Source organism: Tasmannia lanceolata, unplaced genomic scaffold, assembly GCF_043159265.1.
Source record: "Tasmannia lanceolata isolate RefF3 unplaced genomic scaffold, GAP_Taslan_0.1 ptg000007l, whole genome shotgun sequence".
Taxonomy (NCBI): domain Eukaryota; kingdom Viridiplantae; phylum Streptophyta; class Magnoliopsida; order Canellales; family Winteraceae; genus Tasmannia; species Tasmannia lanceolata.
This window is the reverse complement of record NW_027518684.1, coordinates 8,288,344-8,302,253: the sequence shown is the minus strand read 5'-3', so window position 1 is coordinate 8,302,253 and position 13,910 is coordinate 8,288,344. Positions and strand designations below refer to the sequence as shown.

The following is a 13,910-nucleotide window of genomic DNA, read 5'->3' as shown; positions in this document are numbered from 1 at the left end:
TTGATTTAAGTTTCATGTTATTTTATCCCAAAATAAAATAAACAATATTAAACTAGGCGACCGCAAACGATGTTCCGTTGGATCTTAATGCGGGAGTGTATATGTGGTTCTGTAAACCAGAAAAGAGATGCGGGGAAGTTATTAGAGAATATCTGTAATTAGTTTTTTTTATCATAAGAAAATGCCCCTTATAATGTTCTGCGTACAAAATTTATATTTCTTGTACAATCTTCTTTATCAAGGATTTTTATGCAATCCAACTATCCGAGCATAGTACTGTAAACAATCATGCTCAGAGAATCTCCTAATGGATCTAGAGCAACGAGAAAGAGATTATTTACTCAGAGAAAGAATTCAAGTCTTGCAGGAAAAGCTCTACAAGAACCGGTGAAGCAAATCAAAGGAGGAATTGCATGATCTATAAATAAGTTTGATGAAAGATATGTAAGTTTAGTAATTTATCTGGGATTTGCTAGGGACCATTGCATAGGGGCATTTCGAGGCTGGCTGTTATAAGTGAGTGCGGCCATCTCATATGAATTAAATGAATTAGACAAAATCTGCTGAAAAGTGAGCCTATTATCATCTCATAAGTGAGTGCTGTATAGACATTCATCTTGCACAGCTAAATTTGTAATTATATTTTATGATTACAAATTCTCTCCTTCTGAAGATACTGCAGTTTAAAAACCCCATCATATCATCACTCTTCTTTACTGTACACGGTTGGTTTAGTTATGGGTTGGGAGCATCTCTTGTAAGCACTCTCAACCAATTTTGAAAAAACATGCCTACATTTTCCTTATCATCATGCTTGATGTGTCTCTATCTAGCCATTAATGAACTAGTTTGGTTCATATCATTTGGGTGAACAGGAAGAGCAGCGGTGTGTTGTCTTTGCCGCCCTCGGAGATAAAGGACGGCCACGAGGCAGACAATGAGGGTGAGGATCGTTGCATTCCCTTTGTCCATGATCACATTTTCCACCCATGCTCCCACTCTTGGGTAGACTTGAGGAAGGGAATCAATCAAATCCACCTGAAAATGCAACTGATACTAAGTTTAGTTCAGAGTAACAGAATGACTGCTCTAACAAAGGAGTTTCAACCCTTTCAGATTATCCTGCCAAACAATACAATTTAGGAAGGGTACTAATGTTGGCACTACCATGTTTTGATACTTGAACTAGCTCATCTTGTCTTTTAATAATTAAACAGCAGTCAAAAGTTAGAACCACATGAAGCTATGAAAAGATGGCTTTTGACATTTTGCAGGATCAGCAGAACTCTGGTTAATCAATCAATAAGCTGGAGGTTTTTAAATCTTTGAGGAGTGTATCAGGGAGATCTTTGTTATTAAAAAAAAAACATTGGAAACATTTGGGGTTAGACCCATTTCCAAATATCATTAGGTATATTGTTCCTTCATAAAATGACTTATCATAATATCTGGTAAGAGAGAAAATTGAACCAAGAACTCACCAGAAAACTATCAGCATAGTTTTTCCGTATCCATAAGCTTATGAGGGCCAGTGAGACAGGTAAGTTTGCCGCAGGATTATTCTCAAGGGCCTGATCATAATACCGCTTGGCCAAGTGAAGATCAAATGGAAGCCCTTGGCCATGCTCATGCATGTACCCAAGATTGAACATCGCCTGTGTATTGGATTGCGAACGTGCATGTGAGTAAGCCTCCACTGCACGCTCATAGTCTCTTTCAGTACCCTGCAACAAAGAACATAACAAAAGTGGAAATTAAACATGAAGCAAAGGTAAGTCCTTTCTCAAGTTATGACCAAGGTTTGAAATTTCGGTTTCGGTTTCGGTGGAAATTCCGGTGGGAATCTTATAATTTCGGCTGAAATAACCTCAGACATTCAGATCAGAGGGTTAGATCAACCTATGGAAATTATTTTTGGGGCACAACCTATTTAGGCTGTGATCCATCTAATGGACGGTTTGGATCATCCTATGGTGTGGGCAATAATGTACTTTTAATAAAGAGAGTGCGATCATCAAAATAAAGTAGCGCAGATAACATTTCCCTAATTTTATAGAACCCTGTTCAATTTTTATGTAGAGGGAAAATTTTCCAATAAAACTTTTCCTTTTAATTAGAAATGTTTTTTTCATAGAAAATAAAAGGGAAGTGATATATTTGCTCCCTTTTCTTCTCAGGGCCACCTCCCTTGTGTATTTATATTGTTGACTAACTCTTTTTACACTACAGTGTATTTATAAAAAGACAAGGTGAGTTTGTGTTATTATCAAAACATGGTAGGGTGAATATTAGTAGTCATAAAATTTCCGGCATTTAGTAGACTCATTTCCATGGAAATTGCAACCTTACATGACCTTGAAATTTTTTTATACCCCGTGCGAGGGAGGGCAGGGCCCACAATTTTCTACCCATGGGTAGATAGGTCACGCCATCTCCACCCAGAGGTCCCAGACCACGGATAAACTGGGCTCCACCATTTGAGCCTACCTTCAAACCCATGCATAGTGGGACCCAGCATTTTAATCACCATTTGGTTTGATAGAGTGGGGCCACCATTTTGCACCCCCAGGTGGGGCCCATCATCTTACACCTCACCTTTCGATGGCGTGGGTCTCCCACCCCCACCACAGCACACACACACACACACAAAATAAAAATAAATAAATAAAAATTGGTTGCTACACACCCATGTGGAACATAGTCTCATTTAGAAAAGCCAAATGGCTCCATGTTAGTTAGATTAGTTGAAACACAAGTAAAACCCTAAAAAATTCATCACGCTAGTGTAACACATATATGTGGATACTAAGTACTTAGTCCCCAAAGCCAACAACATTTAACAAATCGACCAAGATTACTGAAGAAATTTGTTTACTACAATCTCGGGCTAGTGCAGAACAAAGTGAGATCCAATCAGGCACATGTAGCTGTGATGGCCAGTGGGCCCACCATAGATTTCGGCGAGATGAGATGTTTCAATCGTCACCTTTATTCTCGACATGGTATTACACCGTTTTAGGAGTATCATCGTGATTACCCCTATGGTGGAGGGAGACTGACTATGTTGGATGGCCGTGGAGCTTCACAACATACTCATCAAAGCACTCTGCCATGGTATGGAATGGAATGTGGGGATAGAGATCGGTCACTTCAACGTCATTTGGTCCGTTGATGGGGAAGTTGATCTGGCAGCCCTTTATAAATATGTCATGGGTGAATGATGCAACGATGCTCCGAGGAATGCACATCTCTACAAGCAATAAAGTAAATTAGCAAAAGTAAAGTTCAAGGAAGTTGATATTAACTCTCCCTTGATTTTACTTTGGTTAGATACACCTTTCTCTTGGTCTCCTTTTGTTAAAATTTCTTCCACTGGTTTCTTGGTTGTAGTTGTAAAAGAAAAATGCATAATAGTCCATGATAAAAGTTTAAATTAAGCCCATGTTTGGCTTCAAGGAAAAAAAAATCCATTTGGTGAGAGAGGGCCAGGGAGGAGGGTTGGAGATGGAGAGAATAGAGATGGCATGAATAAGGAGAGGGTGAGAAAAGACTGGAAAACAAGGAAAAGAAAAACTCTAATAAAAAAGGGGCAATGATAAATTCATTGCACCGCACCCGATAATTCTCACCCCTTTAACATGTATGCACCACACCCGATAATTCGCACCCCTTTAACATGTATTGACGTTAAAAAGCGTTAAAGTCTGCAGCATACCGTCCTTTAAATGGGCGCAAATTATCCTAGACCTAAAAAGCATTTGACTTTTTCCCTGCTTTTTAGGCATTTCTTACAATCTCCTTGGTCATGCGATCTCAAGGGTTTCATCTCCCACCCTTCCCAGCCCTCTCTCACCACTTGATAAAACTAAATTTCATGAAAAAGGAAAATCATGGTTACAAAATATGGCCGAACTGGCCGCGCGGGGGGTGGGGGGCGGGGTTTGGCGCAATAACCAAAATATATGGTTGTAAATTTCAGTTAGCAACCATGAAAAATAGTTCCAATGAATCTTCATAAGTTCAATCGTGAGAGATGGGTGGAAATGGAGATACTTGAGTAGGCTGGGGTAGAGAGAGCATGAGAAACCACAGCTAAAAACGGTAGAAAAAAGACACCGTAATTAAAATTGGATTTTTGCTTCCCTATTTTATAGGACTTTTCATGCTCCCTCAAGCCCACGCCCTTAAGAGTTTGTCTCTTCCTCTCATGCCCATCTTTTACCCCACGAACATTCCATGGAATATTTTTTTCATGGTTGCCAAACAAGCCCTTAAGATTGTGAAGTACTGAATATTATTTACTGTTATAAGGGAAAATGAATGGGATTTTTGATGAACCTTCAGCTGCCGCGAGTAGGTCGTCCTCTGTGATGGTGGCTCTAGGGAGTGTTCTGCCTATCTTTTTCTCCCATAGAGATGCAAGTTCGTTTATGTTGAGGAAATTGCATGTTGGCCGGAAATGGACGCTTTTGTCGAGTGTGCGAACATCGTTAGCTGCTTTCACGGTAAATTTTCCGATGTCGGTTCCGGCCACAAAGTATGCTATCACAGAAAGATTGAATGAAATTAGGTTTAGTCCAAAAGAGAGAATATGATGTTGTTATGTTTCACTTGGGACCTGTTTGGAAAAGTTTTGAAAGGAAAAGTATGGTAAGATATCCCTTTAACAACTATAATCATATCATTTCCCTCTAAATTGTGGAAGGAAAAAAGTTTCCCAAGAAAAAATTTTCCCTCATAAATATTTTTCTTGAAATCCAACTGGAAAAAGAGAGAGAAAAGAAAGTTAACCGGCAATTGGGTTTCATTTAATTAAGCGTAAAAGTTTTGGGAAAAAGTTATTGTTACGGAATTACTGGCCAGGATAAAGTTTTTCCGAGTTAAAGCTGTGAAAATTAAATGGGATAAAAATGATATGGAAGATAAAGTAAATGACAAATAACACCAGAAATTTTACGTGGAAAACCCTCCGGGGTTAAGGGAAAAACCACGGGACCGTAATCCACTTGAAAACTTCCACTATAGTAAATAATGGGTTACAACATCGCATGTAGGTGGGTCTCTTACAGAGTGCATACAAACTTGTGCCTTCAGTGTATGGCTATGAGTAGCTAACACTCCGTCACACACTGGCTCTCACTATACAGCTATCAGAGAGCTCTCTCTCTCTCTCTCTCTCTCTCTCTCTCTCTCTCTCACTGCACAACTCTGTTTGTGCTTCTCAACTCTGTACTTCTACTTATAATCTTCACTTCCTCGGCTCCTCTATTTATAGTTGCGCAAAAGATGAATCACGCATGCATTCGCCGTATATGACCAGCTCTCATGCATGCGTAGTAAGACTTTCGTCATGCACCGTCCCGCATGCGCACTTTTTTTCAATAAAAGCTTCTCTAATCAGTTACAACCACACACATCCACTCTTCACATTTATTACACATACACATTAATTACATATACACTCACCATCAAACTTGTCCCCCTTTCATTTTTCAAAATTTTTCTTCATTTCACCAAGCATTCCATATTACATTGAATGTTGGTTTGAAGTGGGCGACACCTCCAAATGGGAGGGCCCCACTCCAACAAATCTCCCCCTCACGATCAAATTTTTTTTTTTTTTTTTTTTGGGGGGGGGGGGGGGGGTGTTCATCAACCCAGCTTCTTTTTTGCAAGCTTGCAACTTTTCTCTGGGTAGAGTCTTTGACATCATGTCGGAGCCATTATTTTCCGTGTGGATTTTCTCAAGCTGTAATAGCTTCTGTTCCAACACATCTCGTATCTAGTGATACCTCACATCGATGTGTTTGGATCTCGAGTGGAACGTTGAATTTTTGCTGAGATGGATTGCACTCTACCTGTCACAATATAGGACATACTTCTCTTGTTTCTGACCCAATTCTTGTAGGAATTTCTTCATCCACAGGACTTCCTTACATGCTTCTGTCATAGAAATGTATTATGCTTCTGTGGTGGATAAGGCAACACATTTTTGTAATCAGGACTGCCATGATACAGCCCCCGCCTGCAAAGGTCAGTAGGTACCCGATGTGGACTTTCTTGTATCCACATCACCAGCCAAATCTACATCTGTAAAGATTTCTAATACAAATTTACCATTTTCGAAACATAATTGAGTGTTGGACGTACCTTTGAGATACCTGAATATCCATTTGACTGCTGCCCAATGTTCCTTACCAGGATTTGAGAGGAACCTGCTGACAATTCCAACTGCATGAGCAATATCTGGTCTTGTGCATACCATGGCGTACATTAAACTGCCGACTGCTGATGCATAAGGCACTTTTTTTCATTTCTGACTTATCTTTCTCACTTGAAGGACACTGTTTCACACTGAGCTTGAAGTGGCTTGCAAGTGGAGAACAAACTGGTTTAGCTTTACTCATGTTGAACCTTTCGAGAACTTTTTCAACATACCGTTCTTGAGATAGCCAGATTTTGTGGTTCTGTCTGTCTCGGGATATCCTCATTCCAAGAATCTACTTCGCCGGTCCTAAGTCCTTCATGGCAAAGAACTTGCTCAACTCTTTCTTTAGCTTGTTAATTTTGCCGGTATCATGACCAACAATTAGCATGTCATCAACGTAAAGCAAAAGGATAATGAAATCTCCATCTGAAAATTTCTTGACAAACACACAATGATCTGCAGTGGTTTTGTTGTAGTTGTGCTTCTCCATGAATGAGTCAAACTTCTTGTACCACTGTCTTGGTGCCTGCTTGAGCCCGTATAGACTTTACTTTAGTCTACACACGAGATGCTCTTTTCCTTTGGTTTTGAAACCTTCAGGCTGCTCCATGTAAATCTCCTCATCGAGATCACCATATAAAAAGGTTGTCTTTACGTCAAGTTGTTCGACCTCCAAATTCAAGCTGGCTGCCAAGCCAAGAACAACTCGGATAGAAGACATTTTTACCACCGACGAGAATATCTCCTCAAAGTCAATGCCTTTCTTCTGCCCGAATCCTTTCACAACTAGCCTTGCTTTGTACCATGGTTGTGAGTTGGCTTCTTCAGCTTTCATTCGGAACACCCATTTATTCTTGAGAGCTTTTCTACCTTGCGGTAGTTTGACTAGGTCATATGTGTGATTCTCATGCAAAGATTTCATCTCTTCTTGCATGGATTTTAACCACTCATTCTTGTGCTCATCGGACACTGCTTCCAGATAGCTCACCGGTTCTCCTCCGTCAGTGAGCATCACATACTCATTAGGAGAATATCTGCGACTGGGTTGTCGGACTCTAGTAGATCTCTTTAACTGAGGTTCTGGTGGGACCTGTTCTGCAACCGGTTCTAATGTTGAACCGTCATCTGGTGAACTATTATCACCATCAGTATCTGATAGAGCTCCCCCATCATCCGGATATATGGGTTGGGAGACTGGTTCCAGATTAACTAGTTGATCATCTGATGATTGCGGCCCCTCGTGTTTCTCGAAGTCCCGATTGTCTAATCTTCAAGAAATATCACATCTCTACTTCTTATTATCCTTTTGCTGACAGGATCCCAGAGTCTGTAGCCGAACTCTTCATGGGCATATCCCAAGAAGATACACTCCTTCGATTTTCCATCGAGCTTGGATCTTTCATCTCTCGGGATGTGAACAAATGCTCTGCATCCAAACACCTTCAGATGGCCATAGGAAACATTCTTGCATGTCCAGACAGCTTCTGGTACGTCACCGTCAAGTGGAACTGAAGGAGAAAGGTTGATCAAGTCAACCACTGTCGTCATTGCCTCCCCCTAAAAGGAGTTTTGCAGTTTTGCATTTGAGAGCATACATCCGATTTGCTCACAGATGGTTCTGTTCATCCTCTCTGCGACACCGTTGTGTTGGGGCGTCTTGGGAACTGACTTTCCAATCTGATCCCGAAGTTTTTGCAATACTCTTCCAATGGTCCTCTGTACTCACCGCCATTGTCTGCAAGCACGGACTTCAATCGTCTGCCAGTTTCTCTTTCAACTTTCACATGAAACTGTCTGAAAGCTTCCAGTACTTGATCTTTGGTTTTCAAGGCAAATGTCCACAACTTTCTGGAGTGGTCATCAATAAAAGTTACAAAGTAGAGAGCACCTCCGAGTGTTCTACTTTGCATAGTGCAGACATTAGTATGCACCAGATCTAGAAGATTAGCTTTTCTAAATGGTGGGGAACTTCGAAATGCAACTCTGTGTTGTTTTTCCATGATGCAATCAACACAAGCATGCAAAGGTGTTCCTTTCATTCCCGGCAAGAGTTCTTTTTTGGCGAGAATCTTGAGCCCTTTCTCACTCATGTGCCCGAGCCGCTTATACCATAGCTCGGTCGATACTTCTATCGGTATTGCATTCACTTCACCTCCACATAGCTTGGCTTATGTGATGTAGAGGGTGTTACTTTTTACTCCTTTGGCTACCACCATATTACCTTTGATGAGCTTCCATTTTTCTTCACTAAAGTAATTACTGTATCCTTCGTCGTCGAGCTTTCCGGCGGAGATTAGATTGAGGCGGATGTCTGGAACATGCCTCATGTCCATCAAAAATAGCTTGCATCCGATTTTAGTTTTCAAACAAATATTGCCGATGCTGACTATTTTGGATGCACCTTCATTTCTCATCCTTACAAGGCCAAAGTTGCCGCTTGTATAAGATGTGAAGAAATCCTCCTGTGCAGTAACATGGAAGGAAGCACATGTGTCAACTACCCAAGTGGAAATCTGGCATGCGAGATTGACACAGCCACCATCTCGAACAATGACAATTTCATCAACGGCTATTGCGGTGTCATTTGTTCTGTTACCTTCTTCATTAACTTTGGATTGCTCCGCCTTGAACTTTCTGCATTCTCTAATAAAGTGTCTCAGCTTGCCACAGTGGTGGCACTTTTTGTCTTGTCTGAAATTGGATTTTAAACGTCATCTTTTATGGTTTTGGCTGTAAGGATTTCGACTTTTTGCTCCTCTCACGCCGGTTTTGCTTTCCTTGTCTATCAGTGACAAGTGCCTCTGACTCAGGATTATATCCCTCGTCTTTTCGTCGGGATTCTTCATTTAGAATTCTATCTTTTACCATCTCGATGGTCAGCGTTCCGTCAAGTGCTGAGTTGCTGACCGACACAACTAGTGTGTCCCAGCTCTTTGGCAATGAGCTTAATAGGAGCAACGCCTGCAACTCGTCTTCTATTGTCATCTTCATAGAATTGAGTTGATCCACCATGCCTTGGAACTCGCTCATGTGTTCCGAGACGCTAGTCCCGTCTTTGTACTTCAAATTTACAAGTCTGCGCATCAGATTTGCTTTATTCTTGGCGGTTGTCCTTGCATACATTTTCTCCAATTTCTGCCAAAGAACGTAAGCATCGTGTTCATTGGCAAAATTTTGAAAAATGCTTTTGTCGATCAACTGTCGAATTTGAGCAGCACACTTCCGGTTGAGCACTGTCCAATCTCCTTCGGACATGGTCATCGGTTTGCCGTCTGTCAATGTTGTCGATTTGTCATCGGTCGAGATTGTCAGTTTTTCCATGGTAATAGGCTTCCACAGATCTTTAATGTATAAATGATCCTCCATCTTTGGCTTCCAGATCGCATAATTAGATGCGGTCAATTTAATCATGTTGCCTGAGCTCTCCTCCATTTAATTCTGCACAGAAAAATAATCTAGAGTAACTAGGGCTCTAATACCACTTTGTTGGGAAAAATTTACTGTTGCGGAATTACTGGCTCGGATAAAGTTTTCCCGAGTTAAAGCTGTGAAAATTAAATGGGATAAAAATGATATGGAAGCGGAAATAAATGACAAATAACACCAGAAATTTTTACGTGAAAAACCCTCCAGGGTGAAGGAAAAAACCACGGGACCGTAGTCCACTTGAAAACTTCCGCTATAGTAAATAATGAGTTACAACATCACCTGTAGGTGAGTCTCTTACAGAGTGCATACAAACTTGTGCCTTCAGTGTATAGCTATGAGTAGCTAACACTCCCTCACACACTGGCTCTCACTATATAGCTATCAGAAAGCTGTATTTCTCTCTCTCTCTCTCTCTCTCTCTCTCTTCCTCACTGCACAGCTCTGTATGTGCTTCTCAACTTTGTACTTCTGCTTATAATCTTCACTTCCTCGTCTCCTCTATTTATAGTTACGCAAAAGAGGAATCACGCATGCATTCGCCATATATGGCCAGCTCTCATGCATGCATAGTAAGACTTTTGCCATACATCGTCCACGCATGCACCGTCCCGCATGCACACTTTTTTTCAACAAAAGCTTCTCTAATCAGTTACAACCATGGTTTAAAATTTCAGTTTCGGTAACCGTTTCGGACCCCATCGAAAACCTGAATTTCGGCGAAATCCGAAATTTGGTAATTTGGTTAGAAATTCCTGACCGAATTTTGGAAATTTCATTCGAATAACACTTTTTTTTAAAAATAAATAATGGCATTTAATTGAAATTTCGAACCGAAATTTGGACCGACATCCAAAATTCGGTAAATGGCGAAAAATGAAATTTTGGTAAATTTCGGTTTCGGTCCCCACCGAAATCCAAAATTTCAGATTTCGGTCGAAATTTAAAACCATGGTTACAACCACACACATCAACTCTTCACATTTATTACACATACACTCACCATCAAACTTGTCCCCCTTTCATTTTCCAAAATTTGTCTTCATTTCACCGAGCATTCAATATTACATTGAATGTTGGTTTGAAGTGGGCGACACCTCCAAATGGGAGGGCCCCACTCGAACAAAAAGAAGGAGTGAAAGGTGTAAAAGAGAGAATATGAGTTGTTGTTGTGTTGGGTATAATTCAGGGGAAAAACTCAATTCGAGGTTGAGTAGCCTCCAAGAGAAGATGGATAGAGGTAGAAGATGAGTAAAAGAGGAAATTTGTGGGAATTAATTCTTTGCCCATCTCAACGATGGTTACTCTATTTATAAAATTGACTCCCTTTTTTTTACAGGTGTCCTATTTTTATTGGTTCTTTTCTAACGAACTTAGGCATTTCTCTGCAGATAATGATTGAAATGAAGAGTAGCTGGACTTTCAGCCCATGTGCACATAATTGGCTAGGTGTCGTGGACGAAACTTATGCCTGGCTGGGGCTCCTGCTGATGCGGCTTCACCTAAGTGGCTGGTTAACCAGGTGCTTTGGTGTTTAAGCGAAAGACAGAAAAAAGAAGGTTCCCGGTTGTGTAGGTTGTGAATACTGAACACACAAACGTGAATTGGAAAGGGTAAGTGCTATATTTGCCCTCTTTTCTTCCATACGTCAGCTCCCCTCGTGTGTATTTTCCAGTTTTTACTGCCCTTTTACACTACAAGCGGGTGGCCAAGCAAGAAAAGGAGCCAAACTATCATTTCATTGTACTACACCACATGGTGGTCCAATGTCAGATGTGTGAATATCAAGCTCTCAGCAGCCAATTAAATAATAAATTAAAGACAGGGTGAGTTCGCCCAGTAATCAAACCATGGTAGCGTGAATATCGAGAAATTTTCAAGGTAAGCACTAATGCACTATCTAAAGGAGCCGAGTTTTTATATGATGCCCGATCGGGCATGCCCTTGAAAAAATGTGTCACCCTTGATATTTGATCCAACAGCAGCCCCTTAAAAAGATGAAAAAGGGGGCTGCTGTTGGATCAAATATCAAGGGTGATACTCTTTTACCAGGGCATGCCCGACCGGGATCGGGCATCATATAATTGTTGCTCATGAATGGGCTTTATTTGAAGGGTGGTCCTCCATGAAGGACTTTTGGTTAATGATAATGGCACTACAATATTTTTATGACTGCACAAACTCCATTTGTCTTTTATTATTTAAACAATCATGCAGTTCCCAAAAAGCTCTCCGAAGCCCATTAAAAAGAAAAGACGAGCTGAGTTTGTGCAGTTATCAAAATAAGGTACTGCCAATATCTGTAGCCTTAATTTGTGTGCATCTCTATACCTTTAACACTCCCATCACCGTAGATTTGGAAGCGATCCAACGGTGGGAGGACCTCGGCGGGGTGGGTGTTGTCATGGTAAGGCCATGCAGCAATGGAGTTGCAACATATGTAGGTGTATGGGATTCCGGCAGCCTCAATGGCCCTCCGGACCATTCTCTTCTCGTTGTACATGGTGAGTCCTGGCTCCACTGGATTTGCCCTATCTATGTCGTGACCAAACTCCGATGGCACAAACCTCTGCACAAATCATTCATCGTATTTTTTTTTCTAGGTCAATCATTTACTTGTTAGACCAAAGATTAAACCATTATTCCAATTTAATTGTGATCTTTGGGTCTATTACTACCTTAATCGTGCCTGCGGCTTTGATGGCCGTGATTAAGTTGAGTTGATCGAGAATGCTCTCACCACCCACCGCCGATATGATAACGTCGATTTGGAGCTCCTTTATCATCTTCTCCATAGTATCTCCATCATCTATTGATCCCTGAAAAAATGGCAATCAACTTTCTTTATCTAACAAAAGAAAGGAAAATCCTTCTCAAAGGAGACTCATGGAAACAAAAAATACATGGGTTTATAACCAAAACACCCCTACTTTTCTATACGTAAGATGGGATTGAACTTCCTACCTTAGTGTTGGAGAACAAAGCCTTGACCATCGAGCTAGAGGCTCAATCCCCCCAAACCACACTTATTTAAGGGTTAAATTTTCAAACGAATGCCACAGCTATGAGACCAAAACACGACATATGCCTACTAGGGTCTTTACGCATGGCCAATACATAGTGGATCAAGGTCCGGGAGTAAATTTAACCATCGTATTGGGGTGTTTTCGTCATTTTAGTAAAGCTAAAATTTTCCAAAACGATTAAGCGCCCTCCTGAATTATTATTTTTCCAAGCAGATGTCACGAAACAAGAACTCTTTTAAAAATAGTAAAACCGGTTACCATTTTTTAGCACCTCTCTAAAAGAAATCAAAAGAAAAGAAACGATTTTATTTTTATTTTTTGTGAAAACGGGTTTCGGGATGGTTTTTTCACCCCATTGTAACGTGAATTGTGGGCAGACTTAACGCTTTTTGACGTCAAATCACATTAACAGCGGGGCGCATCATACTACAGGGGTGAAAAAATCATCCCCCTTTCCATTTTGTAGCAGATGTTAGAAATTAACTATCAAACTCTAATCAAGAGATATATGCTTACATGCACAATGATCGCGCCTTTCTCTTGGAGGGCTCTGACGATCTTCGCCTTAGAAGGGTTCCCAGCCGAGCTAGAGCGAACGAGCACGAAGGTGGTCTGGTCTATATCCAGGCTCGCTTCAGCAACGAATCGGCCAATGAACCCGGTCGAACCGACTATTAGTGTTCGGTTGCGCACTGTCATCGTTCTCGAACCCGGCCCGTTCCTTTGTCTCACTCTAAACTCAAACTCCCAACATAAGACCTCGTATAAAGCCTCACTTGGGTTGGGTTTCAATTAAATAGCGAAGACGACGAGTCCTCATCTAACTCAACTCATGCACCAAACAATCTAAGCTTCTCTTTAAAAATGATAAGGCAAACTTAGTTACAAGAAGGGAATTGCTAGCGTCCATCGCAAAAGTCATTTCACGGCTAGTCTGTCGCATGTCAGACAAGCCAGTTCTGTCTCCATCATGCGACAGACCAGCCGTGAAATGACTATTGGGATGGACCCTAGCAAATCCCTTAAAACAATTTTAGGATTTTTTAAAGGGAAGTGATATATCCGCCCCTTTTCATCACCAGGAACACCCCCTGTCAGTGTTTCTGGCAATTAAGGGCATTGAATCGGTGTTCCTGGTGATCAAAAGGGCGGATATATCATTTCTCTTTTTTTAAATTATAATTTAATTCTTTTTTTTGGTTAAAAAAAGGATTCGCTACAAGAATGTGTGGTTTTAAAAACATTAGGTT

The 13,910-nt window shown here is 40.9% G+C and overlaps 1 protein-coding gene across 1 annotated transcript; it reads right to left on the bottom strand.

The window, feature by feature from the left end:
• Nucleotides 1–2,689: 2,689 nt before the first annotated feature.
• On the bottom strand, nucleotides 2,690–13,575 carry LOC143881719 (leucoanthocyanidin reductase-like). Its single transcript, XM_077384969.1, has 5 exons — nucleotides 13,177–13,575; nucleotides 12,313–12,453; nucleotides 11,966–12,203; nucleotides 4,339–4,542; nucleotides 2,690–3,250 (listed from the first exon to the last, which is right to left on the bottom strand). The coding sequence occupies exons 1-5, from the start codon at nucleotides 13,357–13,359 to the stop codon at nucleotides 3,060–3,062; spliced, it is 957 nt and encodes a 318-aa protein (XP_077241084.1). The 5' UTR covers nucleotides 13,360–13,575; the 3' UTR covers nucleotides 2,690–3,059.
• Between the last annotated feature and the right edge of the window lie 335 nt (nucleotides 13,576–13,910).

Bases quoted from the DNA above. Each gene is read 5' to 3' on its own strand.
- LOC143881719 (XM_077384969.1), bottom strand. From the start codon at position 13,359: ATGACAGTGCGCAACCGAACACTAATAGTCGGTTCGACCGGGTTCATT. The intron at 12,204-12,312 runs GTAGTAATAGAC...TGATTTGTGCAG, and splicing joins AAGCCGCAGGCACGATTAAG to AGGTTTGTGCCATCGGAGTT. The intron at 3,251-4,338 runs GTTCATCAAAAA...TATTGCTTGTAG, and splicing joins CCTACTCGCGGCAGCTGAAG to AGATGTGCATTCCTCGGAGC.